This window comes from Microtus pennsylvanicus, chromosome 6, assembly GCF_037038515.1.
Source record: "Microtus pennsylvanicus isolate mMicPen1 chromosome 6, mMicPen1.hap1, whole genome shotgun sequence".
Taxonomy (NCBI): Eukaryota; Metazoa; Chordata; class Mammalia; order Rodentia; family Cricetidae; genus Microtus; species Microtus pennsylvanicus.
Window position 1 is genome coordinate 61,268,117 of NC_134584.1, and position 24,660 is coordinate 61,292,776.

At 35.9% G+C, this 24,660-nt stretch overlaps 1 protein-coding gene across 1 annotated transcript in view; it reads right to left on the bottom strand.

The window, feature by feature from the left end:
* Edil3 (EGF like repeats and discoidin domains 3) overlaps positions 1-24,660 on the bottom strand; it is a 440,770-nt gene that overhangs the window by 21,973 nt on the left and 394,137 nt on the right. Inside the window, exon 10 of the mRNA XM_075976362.1 lies at positions 12,266-12,421. Within this exon, the coding sequence (XP_075832477.1) occupies positions 12,266-12,421 (156 nt within the window). The remainder of the gene's footprint in view (positions 1-12,265; positions 12,422-24,660) is intronic.

Below are 24,660 nucleotides of genomic sequence, written 5' to 3' on the forward strand. Positions count from 1 at the left end.
CTGCCTAAGCCTGATTCTGCCTTCTGCCCAGGAGCAGGCGGGGAGCTCTGAGTCATCGTCAAGGTCTCAGAGCACTCTCCTTCCGATCCCAAGCGGGAACACAAACATAAAGCCAGAGTTTGCACTGGCGGCACAGCCCCAGGAAGCCACTCTTTGAAATGACACAGCGTTTTTTCTGCTGCTGTTGCCGAATCAGGAAATCTCTCTACAGCACGCCACCAACAAACAGCAAAAATCTGTGTTAAACTCTCTCTCCCTTATTTTTAAGACTTCTCAGGTTTTTTAAGTGGGTTTAGTTAGCCACACGTCTGGGCGTCATTTGTAGTAATATGGGCGTGGCTGGGCTGTGTCCCCAAAACCCCAGCCGCCTGCCCGGCTCGGCTAGCTTATGCCCCGAAATAATTACACAGACACTGTATTCTTTTAAACACTGCTTGACCCATCTCTATCTAGCCTCTTCTAGGCTAACTCTCGCACCTGGACTAGCCCATTTCTTATCATCTGTGTAGCACCGGTCTTACCGGGAAGATTCTAGCCTAAGTCCATCTTGGGTCGGAGCTTCAGAGCTTCATCGCGTGTGTCTGCCCAGGAGCCGGGAGCATGGCGGACGTCTGCTCCCGAGAAGAGCGCTGTGGAGTCTGAGCTCACTTCCTCTTCCTCCCAGCGTTCTGTTCTGTCTACTCCTCCCACCTATCTTCTAACCAATGAGATGGGCCAAGGCAGTTCCTTTATTGCTTAGCCAATGAAATCAACAGATTGACATATGACACTCCCACATCATCACACTCCCACATCATCACATGACATCAACAGATTGACATATGACACTCCCAATCTCACATTGACTTCCATACTTATGTGAATATGGAAATTTGTTATATTCTTTGTTATATAGCTCCTGTATTAGTAAGGACCCTATGCTGGCTCAGTTTTATATTAACTTGGCACAATTAGGGTCATTTTAAAATAGGGAATCTCAACTGAGAAAATTCTCTCACTAGACTGATCTGTGGTCAAGCCCATGTGCATTTTCTTGATTAATGATTGACAGGGTGGACCCAGATCACTGCATGTGGTGTACCCCTGGTCAGTGGTCCTGGGTTTTATACTAAATCAGGATGAATAAGGCATTAGGATCAAGACAAGTAGCACTGCTCCGTGACCACTGCATCAGCTCCTGCCTCTCGGTTCTGCCTTGAGTTCCTGCCCTAAGTTTTTCAATAAAGGACTCTGATGTGGAAATATAAAAAATATAAATCCCTCTTCCCCTCAAGCTGCCTTGGTTATGGTGTTCACAGCAATAGAAACCAATGCTAGAATAGTCTCTAATACTGAATTACAGCAAAAAACAAAACAAAACAAAACAAAACAGGTAATTTTTCAAAACAGTTGATATATTTATGTAGCAACATCCTTATTTTTAGATAAAACTTAAAACTATATCACTGTCTCCTTAACTTCAGTTTCAATTAAGTCATCAAGCAAACATCCAAGTGGGAAAGCAAGGTGACTGTGGCTGCGTTTCTATCACGTGGCACAATTTACTTGTTATCTTTGAGATCTATGAGTTTGTGTGCAGCAATCTCCTTTTTGGAAATTGCTTTCAGAACGAAATTTCTTTCCTTTTCATTCAACCTTATTTGAGAATGGTGTTGGGGGCTGATGCTGAGGGACTGAGCCTAATAGCTCCACCGGGCAAGTGATCAGCAGTATGGCTGCTCTCTTGACAGGACAATTCACTCCCTTGCCCCCCCCCCCCCGCAAGCATCTTTCTCCATGATTACCACAGTAGATTCCATTCTCCTTATTTTTAAAGTATGTGTGTGAGTTTGTGCATATGTGCTTGTGGAATATGTGTATGCACTGGCTTTGTGTGAATGCACATATGTATAGGCCAGAGGTTAATGCTGAGTGTTTTTGTCTGTTTATTTCCACATTACTATTACGATTATTATCTGTAAACAGGGTCTCTCACCTAAATTGTAGCTCACCAATTTGAGCTAAACTAATTAGCCAGGCAAGCCCCCAAGAACTCTCCTGTTTGTACCTCTCCAGCACCATGATTCCAGGCTTATGTTACAACAACTGCAATATACATATGTTTTCAGGATCTGAACTTCTCGTGTTGGTTTCACAAGTACTTTTTCTACCAAGCCAACTCTGCTATCTTTGAAAAGAATTTTTTAGATGAAGAATTCTCATTCTAACAACATTTTCAAGAGACAGCCTTACCAATGTTTATTCTGCTGTCGGCTGCCTTACTATGTACTGGATTTGAGGGGCTTTAAACTTCCACATTTAATTTCAGTTCTTTGATAGTGATCCCTTCAGAGTTTCAGTGGGATGTTCTGTGGCATTTGCAATCCTCTTGAAGTTGAATATATCCTTCAGAGCAGACTGTGGAGAGTTTGCAGTGATGCTTATGTATGTTAAAAGTCAACTTGGCATTAGGCAGTTCTTACTTTCCACAGAGTGGGTCCCAAGATTCAAAGTCAAGTCTCTGAGTGAGTGGCAAGAGCTTTTACATACTTAATCATCTCCCTGGCCTGGTCATCATTACAAACACTAGGAAAGGGAATGAAGTTAAGAAGATCAGTAATTCTTTATGTCTACCAGAAAGTCATAGGCTTTGAAACTGGCGATCTGTGCAGGGAAACTCCCTGGATTTAATCTATCAGACAATGTACTTAGTTGGCTACACTTTAGTCTTTCAAAATATGCTGATGAAATAGAAGTTTTGCATCTTTCCTCATTATAAATGGTGATTTTGGTTCTACTATATTATGCTAAGTTACATTCTTCTATAACTATAACATGCAAACGATTGAGTGAATACACATGTCACTGTTGTGGAATATTAATTTAACTAAGCAAAGTTGTGTTACACCTGTTTATGTTGTGGAATATTACTTTAACTATATGAAAATGTGTTACATTTGTCTGTGGTGTGTTTAATTATGTAAAGATATGTTGCATTTGTTTCATCTTGCCTGCCTAAGGCACTTCATAAGTGTAATAAAAGCTGAACATCCAATATCTAGACATAAGGGTAATAAGTTAGAGTGGTGGACAAAGTGAATAAGGAGAAGTAGAAGTCTAGATTTGAGAGAGAAGAAGGAGGAGATAATAAGGGAGGAAGGGTGGGACATGCCCAGGGCCAGAAGCAAGGCAGTCACCAGATAGACAGACAAAAGAATCAGTGAAGGTAAGATATACGTAAGGAAATAAAGGTAAACAGTTCTGGGGCAAAAAGTAAGATGAAGAGAAACAGGTTAAGATATAGCTGGCAAGACTATTTTTGTCAAAACTCTATCTCCTCAAAATACTGTTCCTCCCCTGTAGAGAGCTGCGTGGAGCCGCAACTGATGGCGATTATGGCTAAGGCCCGACTCATGCTATTATCATGCAATGATTGTCAGCTGCTTACATATGTGTGGACCTATGGGCAGTGCCCACCTGGCAACTTGGGGTTTGCGGTCCGTGCCTTTTTAAGGGCTGGGAGAGATTTGCCCGGTGAGAGAGAGAAAGAGAGAGAGAGAGAGAGAGAGAGAGAGAGGGAGGGAGGGAGAGAGGGAGGGAGGGAGGGAGGGAGGGAGGAAGAGAAATAGAGAAAGAAAGATTGCTGTCAAAAAGTCCTGAATAAACTGCTGCAAGAAGAGCTCCGGTGTTGCGTCTTCCTTGATGGTCGAGGCGGGCATGACACTCTCCATACTTACTTTTGATGGCATAGTACCTTTTTTGCATAAATATCTATCTTAAAATTTAAAATTTCCATCTTGATATTAATAATGCTTAAGTTTTACACAGTGAAATTTTTCTAACAATAATCTCTAAAGTCTCCAGAAGGAAGATGGGAGTCCACAACAATTTTACCTGTTTCATAATGATTCCATCAATTCGATAAACACCACTCAAAGATCAGCTTTGGACCGTAAGCTGTCCAAGACAATTTCAATTTAGCTAGCTGAGATAGTCCACCTTCTTACAACACTCCAGCCAGAATGTCATATTAGAACTTTATATTAGAACATTAGATAAGCCTTACCCACTACTCAGAGACCAGCTGCAAATATTACAGCTACTCCTTTTGAGACTTTACCATTGTTTTAGATATTTACAAGATCCCATAGAGATACCATCACCCCCAAGACAGCTGGAAGTAATTCTAAGAAATTGATACTCCCTCTCACAACAGATGCGATGGATAAATTTTGGTCTTTCTCTGGATTGGTTATAAGTTACTATAGGGTTGGGGGCAGAATAATAATAATCAAATTCAGGAATTTTATTTGATATAGAATAAAGGGGGAATAGACAGGATAGGATAATTACGTAGATTAGGGTATCTACTTGTAAACTTCTTTAGTAACTATTAGTTTTAGACAATTTACAATGGTATAGATTCTTGTATATTGTTACATATGTAAAAATATTTTTTTATTCCTGTCTAAGATAATTTGTATATTGATACAAATTCAAAATTATATTTGTCATTTTGTATATTATTCCTATTTCCGCTTAAAATGTTTTGTACACAAATTTAAAATTATTTTTGTCATAATGTATGTATGTTTCTACTTCAGCTTAAGATATTGTGTATACTGATACAAAGTTAGAATTTTTTGTCATATTGCACTATACATTTCTACCTTTGATTAAGACATTATTATATATTGTTCTAATTTTGAGATCATTGTCTTCATGCTGTATACATGTTTGAAAATGCTAATTTTGAATGCAAAAAGACAATTGGACCTTTAAAGGTCAGATCAGCACCTATTGACAAATTGATCTTACACACAGCCAATGTTGAGTCTCTTAACTATAGTGTTGTGGCCTGGATAGGAGGGGCAATTTCCAAAGGCCTAAAAAGAAATCAAAATGTCAAATGTTTTTTATTATGTTTGAATATACCATCTGAAATGAAATTGTAGACAGGGCATTTCTAAAAATAATATCCCTTCTAGGAATGACCCAAATAGATGATTCCAATCAATCTTCTGGATTATGCAGAAGATGTGGCAAAGGCTGACATTGGACCAATGACTATAGCTCAACACGGTACAATCAAGGTAAACCTTTTTCATCAGGAAATGCCTTTGGAGGCCCCTTTCAGTACCCAAAGTTGAATGTGGTCCAGTCATTCCCAAGAGGATCCAATGCCTATTGTAAAAAACCATATTTCTCTGAATAATAGAATAGCTTTGGAGGATGAATCAAAAATTTCAGGAGGAACCATCAAACATTATTTTGGCAGATTTCTATAAGTGACCAAAGACTAGAGCTAAGGGTATAGATAAGCAACATTGTAATTGAGAAGATCATTAGACACAAATGCAGATGTGACTATTATTACTCCAGAATCAAGGCACCCAAATAGGCCCCTTCAGGAGGTAGATATTCAATTCCTAGGGATTGGAACCCTATCTCAGGTAAAATAAAGCATGAAATAGATTGAATGAATAGGGGCAGCAGGAAGAGAAGAAGGCTAAGGCCAAACGTGGTTAATGGAGCAGTGAATCTATGGGATTGTGATCTGTTCCAGCAATGGAACACCCAGATTAACATTCCTCCAGTCTCAGAAAGGAAACATAGACTAACTTATGTTTCTGGGAATAATATTATAAGGCACTATTAAAAAACAGTTACTGACCATTCAGACAGTATAAACAAGGCACAACAGCTGTTGATCTTTCAGAGGTACCAATGGCCCTACCCTTTAATATGGTTAACTGACAAACCTCTCTGGGTTGGGCAGTGACCTTTGACATCAGAAAAACTATAGGGTTTTGAAATGCTGGTTCAGGAACAGCTAAATACTAGATATATTGAAGGATCTACCAGCCTTTGGAATCTCCTGTATTTGTTATTTGAAAGAAATCTGGAGAATTTGACAGACCCAAGAACCATAAATAAAGCAATTCAGCCAATGGTATCTCTACAGCCTGTAATGCTTTTGCTTTCTTTATTACCTAAAGAATATACTCTTATAGTTACTGACTTAAAAGAATGTTTCTTCACTATACCATTATAAGACAAAGATAGGGAAACATTTGCCTTCATGATGCCTACTTATAACAACTCTCAGCAAGTTAAGAGATATCAATGGAAGGTCCTCCCACAGGAAAAGTTAAATAACTCTACCCTGTGCTAATATTTTGTGCAAAATCCATTGGAAATAATTTATGTACAATTTCCATAATATATAATTTACCATTAAATGGATGATAACCTATGGGCTGATTCATTAAAATTTTAATGTGTACACATTTAAAAAATAAGAAAAATGTTTGAAGAAGTAAAGAAAATTTTGTCTTGCTGTGGATTCCAAATTATTCCTTAAAAATTACAAAGATAAGATTCTACTAATTCTATAGGATATAAAATAGGTCTACAAAAAATAGATCACATAAGGTAAAAATCAGGAGAGATTGATTGCAGACTCTTAGTAACTTTCAAAGATTGCGAGGGGATATTTCAAATTTATTGACACTATTAGGATAGAAGCTGAGGAAGTGAGTAATTTGTTTAGGACACTAGAAAAGGACAAAGACTTAGATAATCCTAGAGAATTATCAGCTGAAACTGAAAGATAATTGACTTTAGTGGAAAAGAAATTACAGAATGCACTTATGGATCATGTGGAGATAAAACTTAACTGCATTCTGGTTATGTTACACTTTAGGCAATCCTCTTTGGGAATTTTGATGCAGAGTGAAGATATTACATTTCAATGGCTATTTCTACCACGTAAACAGAATAAGAAATTAGAGACATGTTTAAAAGATTTCTGATTTGATTTTAAAAGGAATAGTAAGACTGTCAACTTCAAGAATGGACCCAGCAGAAATTATACTACATTTAACTAATGAGGAAATTTCGTCTTCAAGGGAAAGTAATGAATATTGACAAAGAGCTTGCAATAATTTTTGGGAAACATTAACAACAGTTATCTCAAAATTGAGAGAATTAAATTCATAAAAGGAATCAGATGGATCCTTCCATGAATTGTATGGATAAGACCAATTTCTGGAGTCCCAACATTCTGTACTGATGCAAACAAATTAGGAAAAAAGGGTAAACCAGGAAACTTAAGCAAAGAAATTCAAAGCTCTTTGCAATTCTGTGAAAAAAGTCTGAATAATATGCCCTTCTCATGATACTAATGGATTTTACAGAACCTCTCAGTATAGTTATTATCAATATACAGAAAGGGTTGTTCTACAAATTGAAATTTCTATATTTATTCCTGATAGAACAAAATTAACTTCATTATTTATACAATTACAAGAAATACTCAGGAATAGGAATCATCCCATATATGTATATAAAACACACATAAGATTCCATATGGGTTTGCCATGTCCTCTAGCACAATGTAATGATGAAATCTATCTGTTATTGATAAGAAATATACTTGACACCTCAGGATTTTATTTAAAAACCATCATAACAAGAGCAAAGGTTTAAAAAATGATTTTTCTGTTGCTTGGCAGCAAGCCAAGAAAGTTGAGAAAGAATTCCTACTTGTTCTTTCTTTAACCAAACTCCATTACCTGAAGAAAGTAGCCATAAAGGTATGCAAACAAATGAAATGTGGCAAATGACTGTGTTTCATTTTGCATAATTTAAAAAATTAAAATATGTACACCATATAATAGACATGTTTTTCAGGATTTCAATGGACAACTACTTTGAGTCCTGAAAAGGATTATTCTGTCATGCTCATCATGGGAATACCTGTACAAATTAATACTGACAATGATCCAGCATATATCTCTAGTAAAATGAAAGAATTTTTTGTATATTATAATATAAAGCCTATTACAGGTACACCACACAATCCTACAGGACAAGCGATTATAGAAAGATTTAATTGTACATTAAAAGAAATGTTTAGTATACAGGTAGGAGAAAGTAAGACCTCCAGAGATAGATTGCATAATGCCTTATTAATTGTGAGTTTTTAATGCTAACGAGAAAGGAACAACAACTGTGGAAAGACATTGGACAACAGAAAAAAAAACTCCTTATTTAAACCAGCCTATGTGCTTTAAAGATGTGTTAACTTTAGAATGGAAACCAGGACATGTTATATTGGAGAAGGAGCTTCATTTTTGTTCTAGAGGAGAAGAAGAGCTATGGATACTATCAAAATTGATAAAGATTTGATTTGAGTAGGAGAGAACTCCCAAGAAAGAGAAATGGTGCTTCATCAATCCATGTGACAGGTCAAAAGGAAAACTCAACAAATAAAGATCAGGAAAACATTATGCTTTTCTTATCTTTACAAAAAATAAAAATACCCATCTTAAAGATATCAAAAGACCTTGAGCATCTAGACATCTAAAAAAGAAGGGAAAACTATCCAGAAAAAAAATTACTAAGCAAAGAAAAATCTGATTTATGCTACCAGTATTCTTTGCAGGGTAAAATCTCACTACCTAAATATCTATATCTCTTTACTTCTCAGAAAAGATGTAGTCTCAACTCAATTAAAATTCAAAGTTGGTTTTGGAGTTGGAGCATGGCTCGCTCCTTCTCTAAAGAACATTTATAATTAATAAGAAGTTTCTATGCCATGATTTGGAGCTGGTTGGTGGCCTAAAAGAAAAAGCCCATAACATGTCATTCCTTCAAGGAGTTTTCCCTCTTAAGCTATATTCCTAATTTCTTAGTTCTATGATTTCGGTCTACTATTATTTTAACTTTAAAGTATTTAAATGAAGCTCTTCATAATGGAATTTGGGAACTTATTAAAATCAAAAAACCTTTCTGGAGATACTAATTCATACAGATGTCTACCAACTAGTCAGAGGTCAGTCAAAGTCCTAAGAATTGTAATGCATCTTTTTCTGAGTAGCAAACTCCAAAACCTTTTTTTATTTCAAATTTTAAATTTTGGTTATAGAGTTGACTGGGATGGTCCTTCCCACATTTGTTTATTTATATTAACTACGGTCTCTATAAACATTCAGACTTAAGTATTACCTGCAGATACTCTGAGGCAGAGGCCAGAGTCTGTATTTTCTTTCCTACTCACTTTCTTTCCTCCTTTTTTTGTTCCTGTCTTAATAACAACCCCCCCCATTATCTCTATCTTTAATTTCCTAGTTTCATTAAATGACTAAGCTGGATTTAGGCTCAGAGAGGTTCTCCTGCCTATCTTGTACTAGACCTATAAGCAGGATCCACTAGATAGGTTTTGTTTCAACAGACATTCCCATGAAAATCAGATGGCTTTTGTATCTGAACCCCTGGGTAAGAAAGTTCACCATCATGAGTGAACTGAGATGTTTTACCCATTTCTTCAAGGTTCTTTCTTTCTTAAGGTTCCACAGTTTTTCTTTTTTCATATTTCTGAGAATTTTTTCATTCTTTTTTATCTCATGCTTTTATGGTTTTTAAACACTTAATGACTTCAAGGATAGAGAAGAAATAAAATATTAGCAGTCCTTTTCATCGTCAAAGTGCCTGCAGTGTAAATTCGTATCCTGACACTATGGCATTATACCTAATCTACTGAATAAGGAAACTTATTTTTAACTTTTTAATTTTTTCCATATATGAACTCTTCCTGAAATTTATTATTGTTTTGCTTTCAGTTTTATCCTCAAAAATTAAACACTGAAAGTTTCTGTCAAGTTTTGTAGTTTTCCTGCTAAACATAGTAAAACAGCACTCCAGAAGTTTGAAACAAATGTCACCTTCATAAGAGCAAGGGAACATTTGACTTTCAAATTAAATGGCAGCTGAAGCCACGTAGTGAAGAAAGCTAAAAGCCAGTTCAGTGTTAAGAAATACTGTGCACTGGAAAGAGGACCCTAAGGATGTGTGGACTGTATTAAAGTGTCACCACAGGCCGAGTTAGGGCTGACTAAATAATGAATACCGTTAACAAACAGAATTGTGGATGCTGTGAGAGGTTGCCTAGAAAATGACATCTGCAGGATGAAAACAGAGCATCCTTTTGCTTTCAGTTGGATTTTGCTACTTGTGTATGCACAGGTAGATGAATACATTTCTATGTTTGTGCAGACATTGCTATGTGTAAATGAATACTATTTTATAACCATTCTAAAGATCAGTTACTTAGTGCCATAGAAAAACAGAAAAAGCATTTATGTGTTTTAGAATTTTATTTTCACCACTTATAGTAGAACAGAGTTACTACTATTTGATGGTTGTTTTCCTTACATAATCTTACTGAGGCAGGCAAGCATAGGAGCTGGTTTATCTTGGAACCCTCATAAACCTAGTTCCTCCACCTGAATGTGCTATGGTCATAGTATACTGTTTTGTGTGCACACCACTCACCCAGTAATATACCTAGCGACCGCATCACCCTCTCACCTCTATAGTCCCATCTGGAAATGAAAAAATACAGTACATAGAAAATAAATATTTAAATGATTAATTGAAAACTATTTGCATCGATAATAACATCAAATATTAATGATTTGAAAGCTTGTTTTTGTTTGTTTTCAAAGTAGAGTTAGATTGGACTCAAAAATCCCACTATATACAAAGAATTTCATCCCAAATATACTTTATATGAGTAAAATACACGTACATTACCTGGAGGTAATGTTTTCAAATGCTGGATGAAATGAATTTTTATAGGGAAAATATTGTAAGATATGAGTCACTTAATATTTAAATGACAATATGACTTTCTTTGTGCTACTATATGAAAGCAACTAAGATGACAAGGCAAGGAAAACTAGGCAAACCCATAGTAATAATGAAAGTTAGTTATATCACTCTCAGTAACGGTCAGCAGGCAAAACAGCAGTAGGATACAGAGAACTTGAATAACATTATCAACTTAGCAATAACGTCAGTCAGCAACTTCATAGAATGCATTTGCATATGTTTCTAGCTGTGATAACAAGATCAAGTGCATTCATTATCAAATACAGTAAAACAACTTAAAATATTCAAATATAAGCATTAATTTACATCTCAAATTTAAATAGAAATAAGTATGTCAACAAATGAATGCTTGCGTGTTCTTTTGTTTTAGGTTTTGTGTTTTAGAAATAGCTTCATAAAATAACTCAGGTTAGCCTTGAATTTGTGCCAGATCTCTTGCCTCGGTTTTCTGGGATCATATGCACATGTCTCCATGCCCCACTGATTGTAAAGACTTAACTACTATTTATTTTGAGTGCATATTGAAAAATAGTTTAAAAGACTTCTCTGTCTTAAAACAAATTCCAAGTTTAAATCCTGCATTTCATGAAGCACATAATTCTACAGAACAGTGTCTGTAAACCCTCAGAGGATTTTATATACCCATGTCTTGCTGTATAGTATGGAGAATTTGAGAATTTTTATTAATAAAAATATTTACTTTATTAGTAAATAAGTTTTACTATCATAATCTCTACTGAAAAGTCTTTTATTTGAAATTCTTATTTAGCATGGTTTATTGTATGCATTGTCATTTTTAGAATATATTCAAAATTGTTTGGGCATTCTTTTTATTACTTACCCTTTGCTAAATATTATGCTTTGCAGTTTTGTGTTTAAAGGATGTGTGTGTTTGTGTGTGTGTGCTTGTATGTTTCTTGTCTTTTTTCTTCCTTTTCTTTCTTTTTATTATGTGTTTCTTTTTGCCTGTTTGTCTGCTTTGTTTTCTAAAGAGAGAGAGAAAGAAGAGACATGTAGTTGGGTGGGTGGAAAAAATGGGAGGAGTGTCTGGGAAGAGTTGGGAAAATGGAAACCATGATCAAAATACATTGAATGAAATCATTTTCCATTAAAAGTTCCATATGAAGAGCAGAAGGAGGGAGAAGATGAGCAAAGAAGTCAGGATCGCGAGGGGTGCGTCCACCCACTGAGACGGTGGGACTGATCTAATGGGAGATCACCAAGGCCAGTTGGACTGGAACTGATGGAGCATGTGATCAAACCGGAATCTCTGAATGTGGTTGACAGTGGAGGCTGATGGAGAAGTCAAGGACAATGGCACTGGGTTTTGATTCTACTGCATGGACAGGCTTTGTGGGAACCTAGTCTATTTGGATGCTCACTTTCCTGGACTGGGGGGAGCAGAGAGGACCTTGGACTTCCCATAGGGTAGGGAATCCTGACTGCTCCTTGGACTGGAGAGGGACGGGGAGGGGGAGTGGGGAGAGCGGAGGGAAGTGGGAGGAGGGAAGGAGGTGGGAATTTTCAATAAAAAAAATAAATAAAATAATAAAATAAAAATATAACCAGAGACTGACCCTTCACTCTACAAAGCATGCAGACCACTTACCTTATCTTTTCTCTGTTTTTCATCCTGGTACACAGTCCAGTGCTCACCATCATTGCTGTAGGCTAGTTTGTATGAACCGACAAACTGCACATGACCAAAATCCTTAGCTCCTTGTGTGATGATGCCTGTCACTTTGGTAGGTACAAGAAGATCAACCTAAAAAGAGAAGAGCACAGTCATTAAACGGAATGAATTAACCCATTATAAATTTGTAAAACTCTTGAACTCAAGAGATTAAAAAACATACATGCTAAGAGAAAAACCCTCCTGGCTATTTGTACTTTGAAAGAGATGAATGCATTTATTATTGGCTTATATTTTTATCTTGCCATTAGATATATAGTCTAAGATGTCTTCACCCACCAGGTGGAATACTTTAAAATAAAGTGATGGTCAGTTTAGCTCACTAGTACTTCTTATATTAAACTGGTTCACTTGTTGTGCAGCCATATGACACTGACATTGAACATTTGTGATCATAACTTAATGTACAGATTTAGCGATCAATTCAATCACAGAAAAACAAAGTAATATAGTATGTGGTCAATTAAAGACCAATTATTGCTTCACGAAGTGGAATACAAACAGTATATAACACTTAATAATTAAATATTAAGATTCCCACCAAGTTCCTGTGAATTTTGTTTAATTCAAGACTGTATAATTGATTGATATTAATCATTTTACAATGAAAATCCCCTTTCAGAAAACTATAATCATAAATAATTTGAGGATAGAGTCGTGTTCAAAACTGAAGGAAATATATAAGGACAACTGGAGAAAAGGAAAAAAAATGAAGACTTAACAATATGAGAGTCTAACTGTACATCTAGGCGATTATATTTTGGTTTTCATGCAAAATGGTGAAAAAAAACTACGAATAAATCCTATTAGTCTTCTGTACTAGCTGATTAACAGGCAAGTCTCCTGCATGCAGGCTGCTACAACATCAGACCTGGTAATCAAAAAGGTCCACTCTGTCTTCAAACTCACTCATCCCCTGTGACCTCAGCAGCTCCCTGAGACACAGACTATGACTATATAGAGTTGATCAAGAGGTGAGTAACCAGTTCCCCAGCTGGACATCCCAGTCTCTAGGCTTTAGGCCTCTCTCCCACCTACCTTAGCTGCACTAGTCATTCAGAGGGCAGGACTCCTGCATACAGGATGCCCAACCCCCCATCAGACCCTGTAATCTGTTAGTTTCACTTTGCCTCCAAACTCAGCCATCCACAGAGACCTTAGAAGCTCCCTGAGACACAGAGAGTGGCAGTACAGAGCAGATCAAGAATGGTTCCTGAGACACATACAGCAGATATACATATTGTAACTGTAATTCTTTTTTAATAGCTGTTTTGTTATATGTAATTTTACTATGTTAAAGTTCAAACCTTCCGTTTTATTTAAATAGAAAAGGGGAGGTGATGTGAGATTCTCCTCTGTATGCTGTGACTACCAATTGTTAATAAAGAAACTGACTTGGCCTGATAGGATAGAACAGAGATAGGTGGAGAAAACTAAACTGCATGCTGGGAGTGAGAAGCCATGGAGCTGCTGCCAGAAAAAGACACACAGAATCTTGCTGGTAGGCCATGAGCCTCATGGTAAAATATAAAATAATGGAAATGGGTTTAATTAAGATGTAAATCTAGCCAATAAAAAGTTAGAGCTAAAAAATGTCAATTAGTGATTTAACTAATACAGTTTCTGTGTGGTTATTTTGGCAGTCTGGGCACCTGGGAAACAAACAAATGGCCTCCATACTACTATTTGGCACTCCAACATGTGCTAGCTAGATCCACAAAAAAACCTGAAAATTTTTAAAAAGTAATCTTAGACACAACAGAACAGAGTTAAGCACAGCTTCTTGGTAGGCAGCATTTTGCCGGCAGCATGCTGTAGCTCCTTTAAGAGATTAAAGGTTATGTTTTACTGATTCAGCAGTAGCAGAAAAAAAAACCACACAGTTTTGAAATGCCAGCTTTCGGGCCCATGCTGCCAGCGTGACATCTGGCTCTTTCAGGAGGCTGAGCATTTAAATGAGGTTTGTGAACAGAGTGCTACAACTTGCTTAATGGCAACATAGACAGGTTGTGTGCCTAAAAATTGGACTGTGAGCATGGCTTTTGGAGGCAGCAAACAGCTCCTCCATGCTGAACTGGGTGGACCAAGCAGTCAGGGCCTTGTTTGCCCTAGCAAGGCTACTGCTTAGGTGTTTAAGAATCACTTAGCCCTGGTCAGAAGAGGATTACCAATACACGATAAGGACAGTTTCAGAAATAACAGACCTCTAAATGAGAAACACTGTGTCTAAAAAATGTACATAGGCTTGGGAGAAAGAAGAAAAAGGGTAACGAGATGGTAAATGTAATATAAAAGTGTACAGTCATAGATTAAAGAAGTAAAGATAATAAAATATAGATCAAGAAACATAAGCCAAATAAAGATGGAATATACACAGCTCAGATTATGAATATTATTATGTTTTCTTTGAATTTCTTGACTGTGAAGAAGCTAAGTACAGAGAGACATTTCATTGTATGGGCTACTAAGCTAAACCAATTTATATTTTAAAGGTACCTTGATTCCAAAATTTGGGTCTAAGGATATGTTGCTTTGGAAAAGAGGTTATTCTTTTGTTTCCACAGAGGATGTGAACCTATGGAATCCTTCCAGACTAATATGGAAGAACCCCTGAAAGATTGCTGTTGATACCCCCCAAAATTACTTTGCCCAACTGCTGACTAAGATGAACCTAGTACACAGGACACACCATGAACCTGATTAATATCATCCCCTATCAACAAGAAATAGTCTAGAGAACAACACTCATATTCCCAAATATTGTTTAAAATGTTTGTTTATATTTAAAGGGGGATATATCCATTTGTATGGATCTTGGTTTATTGATACAAATTTAAGGTAAATTTTGTTATACTGTATATATATATACATATATATATATATATATATATATATTCTGCTTTTAATTAACATTGTGTTTGTGTAGCTTATTTAAAAATGTAATGTTAGTTAAAAAGTATAGATTAATAGATAATCATCTATAATAGTCAAGCTCATAGTCATGTTAGTTAGGTTTTCTAGATATATAAAGATATATTTCAATTAGATAAGTATTCTTTAAATCTTTCAGAGACCTTCAGAATATGACACTTATATTTAAGAAAATTAGGGCTTTTCATGACAATGAGACACATCTCCTCCTGGCAACAACAATCTATTTCAAGAGGATAATGGGAATCAAAGAGGCTCCTTATGGAGTCTGTTCACCATTTGGACAAGAAACTGTTCTTGCCCAGGCTGCTTAACTGGAAGTGCAAGAGCCATAGAGACATGACTGCTGATCCTGCCTAAAGGTGAGAAAGGGCCTTCAGGGTTCCTGCTTCATGAAAGAGTCTGCCAGACACATTCAGGACATAAAAGAAAGCGATTGGTAAACTGCCAATGTAGGCAGAACTGTCTTTGAAATTTCTTGTTTCATGGAAAAGTCTGCTGAGCCTATAGGCTAAAGATGGATGCCCCAATGGTACAGAAGAATTTTGGGTCATTGTCCAGGCAACAAGATGTCTCTATCATTTCTAGAGTTTTAGAAGTTGCTTACAATGTTCTTTCTGTTTACTTAGGTAATATTATGTTCTTCTGTAGCCTTTGATGAAGTTGAAGAATTTATACTTATAGTTTTCCTTAGTTATGACAAAAGATAAAGTAAATATAAATATTGTAACTGTAATTCTTGCTTGGTAGCTGTTTTGTTAAATGTAATTTTATTATGTGAAAGTTAAAGCATTCCTTTTTATTTAAACAGAAATAGAGAGTAATGTTGCATTCCCCTCTATATGCTTTGAATACCATTGGTTAGTAAAGACACTGTCTTAGGCCTGTGATAATGTAGAACAGAGCTAGGTGGGGAAAACTAAAGTGAATGCTGGTAGAAAGAAGGGAGGAGTCAGAGAGAAGCCATGGTGTCGTTGCCCCAGACAGACATGCCAGTGGTGTAGGAGGTTCTTCTGTTCATGTGTTGCTTTCATTGATTAATGAATAAAGAAACTGCTTTGTGCTTTTGATAGGGCAAAACTTAGGTAGGTGGGGAAAACAGAACTGGAGGCTGGGAGGAAGAAAGCAGAGTTGGAGAGAAGCCATGGATCTCTGGTAAGCCACTGCCACGTGGCAATACACAGATTAACAAAGATGGGTTAAACTAATATGTAAGAGATAGCAATAAGAAGTTAGAGCTAATGGCAAAGCAGTGTTTTAATTAATACGGTTTCTATGTTGCTATTTCAGGTGTAAGCTAGCCGGGCAGCTGGGACAAACAAGTGGTCCTCTCCCTTGCAGCACGCCAAAACCTTTCCAGTAGGCCACAAGCCTTGTATTAAAATATAAAATAATGGAAATGTGTTAAATTAAGATGTAAAAGCTAGCCAATAAGAAGTTTGATCTTAAAAGGTCAAGCAGTTTAATCAATACAGTTTCTGTGTGGTTATTTCAGGAGTCTAGGAAGGCAGGAAACAAACAAGCAGCCTCCTACTGTAAAATGTTATGAGTGAAAAGTATAAAAGAATTGAGTGAAAAACCAAGGTATTATGTAGTAAAATTATTAAAATATAATAGAAACCTAGGGGTTAGGGATTCTTTTCATCCAATGGCATAAAACAGTTCTAAAATTTTCCTACTTACTATAAACTCATTCTTGAATCTTTTTTACAGCTTGCAACTCTAATGAAAATTCAATTTAAAAACTTGATTTTCTTGGCAGGCAACTTTTGAAGTCACCTTTGCTTTTCTTTGTGTTTATTTCTGTGTGCTTTTTATCTTTTTTGCCTGGACAATGCATCCTCTTCTGACTATATCCTATGACTAAGTTCCATGCTACATCCTTAAATTTATCATCCTTAACCACCACAATCTCATGTGTACTTTCAAACACTGTGTTCTTTTGCTCCTATTTCTGGTCTTTTCTCTTATGAGCATGCATGTTAACTCCAAACAGATGGTCGGGGTCAGCTGTAGGTCATGAGTGATAACAAATTGCCATGGTGCATAAATAGAAAGAAAGCATATTTAGTAGCACAAATATTCATTGAAAATATAAGAAAATTTTCCTAGGTATTAAACTGTGGGTTTGCACACAAAAATGTATACAAATATATTTGTGTGTGCATTTAAATTCATATGGACTTTTTCTCATTTGGATGAACTTCCACTTTAAATAGTAAGCTAAATTTAAATGATTAAGATAAAGAAATGCCTCTATCAGTTTGTGAAAATATTTCAGTAGAAACATTATCAATGTGTTATGCTATCTAAAATATTTCATGAGTCAAGCAAGCATTCTGGATAGCAAATGTGATGTTTCGGGAATGAATGTTGCCTCATACTGTTCTAGGGGTATTCTGGAATATTCCATATTCGGTTCTTTAATAGGCCAAGTACTATATTATCTCTTTACACATGAGAAAATAAATACATATAAATACATAGAGAAGTAACATAACAGAGCACACATTCCAATGGTTAACAGTGAATTAAGGTCTTGAGATTCTATGCTAATTCATTCTGTTTCAGGAGTCTACCACATAGAGGAATTCTTTAATCATTGAATTATACATTCAATGAGTCAATGATTTTACCTTTTCTTTTTTCTTGGAATAGTGAATAATATGTGAGGAATGACTATATTCATTAAAATCACAGTATATAAAAAGCAACAAAAACAATACTGCTGTGTTTTAACATAAATTTTCTCTCTGCTCTTTGGCTGACTCAGCTTAAAAATATGGGTAGCTTTTACTGTTATATAGGCAAATCTAATTGCTCAGAGACACTTGGTCAAAGCCGATGTCTATCATAATGTTCTTCATGCTAATTGACATTCAAAACAGAAAAAAAAAAACAACTAAGTACCTGATAGCACTGAACCAGTGTACCATCACAGACTGCAAACACAGGAATTCAACTGCTCAGGGGTATGAACCACTCAGGGTGGACTCTTTAGCCGCAAATGCCTATGGATCCTCAGTTGAGATTTGAGAAAAACTCTTATGACATGCATGTGTTTCTGTGGTGATTCCTGCAGTCATCTGGGTTTCCTACTGGGTGGCAATGCTTTCTCCTAAATTTTATGCCTTGACTCTTTCCAATAGATATATTTTCCACCCACTCTAACTTGCTCCCCTCCTCTAGTCTTTTTTTTTCTTTAAATCTAGAAATGTTTTTCTTTTCTGTTTCAATTCAGCCAGCTTCTGTACTTAAACAGGCAGCATAGGCAACAATCTGTTTGAACCTGGACTTTATCCTAAATTTCCCTGCGTTAAATTTAGAATACCAGCCATAAGAAGGCTTCTTTCAGTATAAAAACAATTTTGACTCATATGTGAAATGAACTTGCTGAAACGGCACACACAGAACTACTCTGAGCAGGAAATGGGGAGTTCTGGCCAATGACCAGTTTCTCCTGTCAATCTGAACTGAAGTGGAACTGTAAACTTTTTGGGTAAAATACTCGATTTTCTAGTAGATTCCCATCTCCAAAGGTACCTCTCAAATAGGATCAACTGTTCAGGGCACTGGGCAGGTTCATGGCTCTATATTTGGCATAGCACACTGCACTTCGTCTGAATTTCTATGACAAGAACCTTACATGTAACAAGTTCTCAATAAAAGTTTCGTTGCTTTAACTGGAGCTGATTCCTTAGTAGGTTCCATGAATAGGAACAAACCAATGGCTAAGAAACAATGTCATCACCTATCCTTCCAGAAAACCCTCTGCACTATCTGCCTTAATCCAGTTTGTTTTGTCTTCTATAAGACGTAATATTTTTGGTCATGGCAATGAAGTACGGTAAGTTGTAGCATAAAGATTATCGGTAAAAGCAAGTAGCTAATATGTCTTTAATGTTTCGAAACTCAGTTTTGAGAGTAAGTGTCCTCACACAGCTGGAGGTGAATGCTCCTTATCTGCCTATGTGCTCATCTTTCTCTCTCAATCTCTCTCGGGAAAGTTAAGTAAGCCTCTGCAGAGGGTACCATGAAAATACAATGCTGTGTGTTATTTTATTAAGGTATGATAGCCAGCCTTTTTAACTGATTTGATCTCACGAGTCTAAGGTTTAGACTCCTTAAAATATTGAGGATGTTTAGTAATATATGAATTTTAGAATCTCTTATCATTATTTCTTTGTTAAAATAGTTAATTTCCAAAAGTAGTTTCAACCATTTAAGATAGCAATTTGTTTTATTATGCTATATTTTAAAAATTAAAGGATAAGTAATAAAATCCTATGTATGGTTCCAGGAGTAGCTTTCTGAGTGCAGGTAGTTATGCAGTATTATGCAGGACAATTGTAATATGCCACCATTCTAAATATCCAAGTTATTATCTGCCCTGGACTCCCATTAGAGAAAATCCTATATTTAACGGTTCCCTTCAGTAACAAAATCTACAGAGCCATATGCCAGCTTAAGCTTCATCCCCATATGCTGTCAGCCTATGATGGTTAACTTTCGAAAGTGATTAATTTAGCCTTGTGGAATCAGTTCAACTCAATATTTTCAGGTATCTTGGTGGTTATGAGCCTGTTAGAATTAGCCATTTTATTAGCCTTAAGACTACTAAAAGGGAATTATATTTACAAAAAATATAAGGCCTTTAGTTTTTACACAATTCAAAGTGTTTTCATAAGCTTAGCTCATGTATATGTGGCTTTGAATTTTGTATGATTTATCTTGGGTGTTTTGCATATAAGAATAACAACAACAAGTTGTGGTGGCTATATTATATTGTTTATTGCAGAACATGATCTATAAAAATATTTTATCAATTTTTCTTTAACATCATTTGCTTCCAGTTCTTTTATCCACAGCAAGAACATAAGCTAAACTTCGTTTATGTTTCATTGTTCATTGCTGTTGCTTCTTTGTAGACAATGAGCCTGCTATTTGAGTCACAGCATGCACTGTCTCCATTTGTCCACATTACAGGCTTTTATCTGCTGTATAATTTCTCTCTACTGCTCACCAACTCTCTCTTGTAGAAAAGTTTGCTCATGAAACCCCCAATAGAAAAAGAAGTTTTCATTTTCATATCCTGAATTGGCACTAAATGACATTTCATTTCATTTTCCTGCTTCTGTACTCTCACGAACTATATATATATATTATCCTTTCTAATATCCTATTACAGATTTTCTTGTTCATCTTTGAGGTTGATAGTTTATCTAGCAGTTGAATTCCCATAGATGACCATGCACTTTACTTTACATTTGACTTTATAAGTTTTTGTCTTTCCTTATGCAAATCTAACATACTTTTGTGATTGTATAACATTTTGTGCCTTAAAAGACCTGTTTAATTGCATCAGCTAAAAATTATTTACAAGTGCTATAATTTCTACTGTATTTTTCCTTTATTATTTATTTGTTTATTTATTTATATTTATTCAGTTTTAATATTAAGCTATCCTGGGTATATATTTATATGTATGTATTGTGTGTCCATAAATATATACATGTGTGTGATTACAAGCTTATTTATACCCATATATGTGTGTTCTATGGTAAGGGAACATACTATTTTTTGTTATTATAATTTTCTCTAATTGTTTAGTGATACATTTTTAAAAATATGCATCCTTTCCTGGCTGATTATTACAAGATTGATGCTTTCTTCTTGAAATTATTACTATCAATCATCATTATTTACCAGAATATCTCTTGGTATGAATTTCATTTATACTGATTGGATAGATTGGTATGGATTTTCACAAGCTAAATTCTCTTTCCCGAGAGACAATGGAATAGGACTTAAAGGATTTTTTGTCTCACATTTAATTTCATTCACTTTTCAGTTTTTGAGATCTTATGTACCTCCATATTTTTAAGTATTTATTTTTCTTCTTAACCCTAAATACCAATCATTCAAATACTGAATCTTTACTTATTTTCTTATTTGTAGCATTTTTCCCATCATCATTTAGTTTTTATAATTCCACTATGTATTCTCAGAGAGTTTCTCCATTTGTCTTCTTCAATGTTAATATTTTTATTTCTAGCCATGTATTTACAGCATTGAAATGTTTAAATTTCTTTGTTAAACATAGATACAATGAATTCCTCATCATCTTAGCATTCACTTCCCCTCATGTTCTTGAGAATAGCATCTTTACATAGAGTCCTACAAACAGCTGAATACACAGAAAAATGGATCATCTCTTCCTGCTTTTTTCACAGCCTCAGGACACTTTTCTCTCCTTTGTTGTACTGCATATTAAGAATAATCACCTCAGTCAAAACATATGCATTCTCTTTTCCTTAGATTTGAGAAAGGAGAATTGTTGTTAGAGACCAAATGAACTTCCCTTTCCAACCATCAGTGTAAGGAGGTCTCCTTGATTTTTTTTTTCTCAGACTTTCCTCTATCAACACTGTCTCTGGCATCCTTCCCAAAGCCTGGCAAACATTTACATGGTTCAACTGAAGCTGGTTGAAGGACAGTTCTCTTCTGTTCTTCCCGCTTTACTTCAAATAGAGATAGGGCATGTTATTTTCTTGATAATATGAAATTTGAAGTGCTCTCTTGTTTATGTTTAAATGGAGATTTTGTTTGAATAACTGTAGTTCCCGATTAGGTAATTTACCTTCTATCATATTATTATCAGTTTTCTCCTCAAGATGCAGAATCTTAGGGTCAGGAAATTATCCTTCATTATTCACCCTGTGCCCTGTGTACATAATAAAGAGTTCCAGTGACATGTTTTGAAAGGTTTCATAAGTTAAAATAAATTTATTTATTTATTTATTAAAGATTTCTGTCTCTTCCCCGCCACCGCCTCCCATTTCCCTTCCCCCCCAATCAAGTTCCCCTCCCTTGTCAGCCCAAAGAGCAATCAGGGTTCCCTGCCCTGTGGGAAGTCCTAGGACCACCCACCTCATCCAGGTCTAGTAAGGTGAGCATCCAAACTGCCTAGGCTCCCCCAAAGCCAGTACATGCAGTGGATCAAAAACCCATTGCCATTGTTCTTGGGTTCTCAGTAGTCCCCATTGTCCGCTATGTTCAGCAAGTCCGATTTTATCCCAGGCTTTTTCAGACCCAGGCCAGTTGGCCTTGGTGAGTTCCCAATAGAACATCCCCATTCTCTCAGTGTGTGGGCTCACCCCTTGCGGTCCTGAGTTCCTTGCTCATGCTCTCTCTCCTTCTGCTCCTGATTTGGACCTTGAGATTTCTGTCCGGTGCTCCAATGTGGGTCTCTGTCTCTTGTCTCCTTCATCGCCTGATGAAGGTTAATATTCAGGAGGATGCCTATATGTTTTTCTTTGGGTTCACCTTCTTATTTAGCTTCTCTATGATCTCCAATTATAGGCTCAATGTCCTTTATTTATGGCTAGAAACCAAATGTTCATAGCAGCATTGTTTGTAATAGCCAGAACCTGGAAACAACCTAGTTGCCTTTCAATGGAAGAATGGATGAAGAAAGTATGGAATATATACATATTAGAGTACTACTCAGCAGTAAAAAACAAGGACTTCTTGAATTTTGCATACAAATGGATGGAAATAGAAAACACTATCCTGAGTGAGGTAAGCCAGACCTAAAAAGAAGAACATGGGATGTACTCACTCATATTTGGTTTCTAGCCATAAGTTACAATAAATTAAGTAGCATACTCACTGTATCCCTGCTCCCCTCTTGCACGGTCTGTGATAATGGATGTTGGTTTCCCCTTATCATTGGCTACTATTGCCACCTTTGAATTTCTGGATGCAATAATGTAGCCACAGGGCCCTCATCCAAGAGTGCCTTTGGTTCTGGCCTGTTTTACTGATTGAGGTATCAGAATCTCATAATATGATTACAAGAGATGCTGTCCAAATACTGAAAACTTGGTGTGCATAGTGCAAGGACTATGGAAGGGATCAAAGGCTGCAACACTTATGATGAACAAATTGAAAGAGTTAAAAAGATGCAAGTGGATTTTTCAGAAGCTCAACAGAGAAAGTCTTAAACTTGATTCTGCTCTATAAACTCTGAAGGAAGCTTTGACATAATTAAGGGAATCCCATTAGACTTTTTTCATATTAAAAAGTATTCCTTAGTGAATAATTTAAAAATACTATCAAACTAATATAAATATTATTAAATATACTTAAATTTGAAAAGTAAGAAAGGCCAGACCTAATGTGCTGCTGTAGACTTGCTGAAGTGATGCTCTACTGGGGGAGAATTACTTATCTTTTTGTCTTTTTTATAATAAGTAGGTCATAGTTATTCTCCACTATAATTTTGCTTTTGAATTGTTTTGAAAACTGATACTTAATTATAGTTATTAATAATTAGATAAACATGCTAGTTATTATCCATTATCTCCAACTTCTATGTTCTAAAAATTAAGCAGGATGAAGAATATAGCTTCAAAATCCAGAAAGAAGAATTGCACTTTCTTGGAGTATCATTGAAAGTGACTTTCTGCTGAGTTCTTCAAAAGCAGGGCTGCCTCAGGAGAGAGCAGAATTCTTCATTCACTTTTCAAGACTAATTCTGATTAGGCAAGAACCTGGACTTATTTATTCCATGAATATAGTTCAAAATGGTCATTAATTGAATCCGTCTTCAACTGATAAGGCTATTACTAGTTGGTAATTGACTATTTAATACATGTCAGTGATCAAAGAGCATTGCAATACACAATAAAATTTTGGATATATTAAAAAATCTGTTGGAGCCAAACTGAATTAGCAAAGAATACTATCACCAATAACTTACATATAATTTACAAAGCAATGATATTTCTTTTAAGGGAGAATTGACATAGTTTGTTATTGATCTATTTTTAAAAGCCCAGGTGTACATTGTGTAGCTGAAATTTTGCTGCATGCTCCTGAAAAGCTTTCTGAAAATATTCTTAAGAATAACTTTAATGATTCATCCTACCACAAGCACATTTGCTCAACAATGTTCATTTATAATAGCCAGTAGCTAGGAATAGCCTTGATATCCTTTGATAGGAGAATGGGTTTAAAAAATGTGGTATATTCTCACACTAAAGTATTACTCAGCTGTTTAAAAATGGCAACATGAAATTTACAAGAAAGTGGATGGATCTAGAAAAAAATCATTCTGAATGTAACCCAGACTCAGAAAGATAATATGGTTTCTATTTGATTATAAGTGGATATTAGCTGTTAAGTAAATATTATTCAAGCTAAAATCTTCAGACTCAGTAATTTTAGGAAAGAAGAAAGGTCTCAGGGGCACTTGGATCTCTCTGAGAGGGAGAAATAGAATAGATTATATGAATGGACTTGGGATAAGTGGAAACAGGAAAGAGGGGATAAGGTGAGGAAATGGAGGTGAGACAGGGTAGAAGGAAAGAATGTGG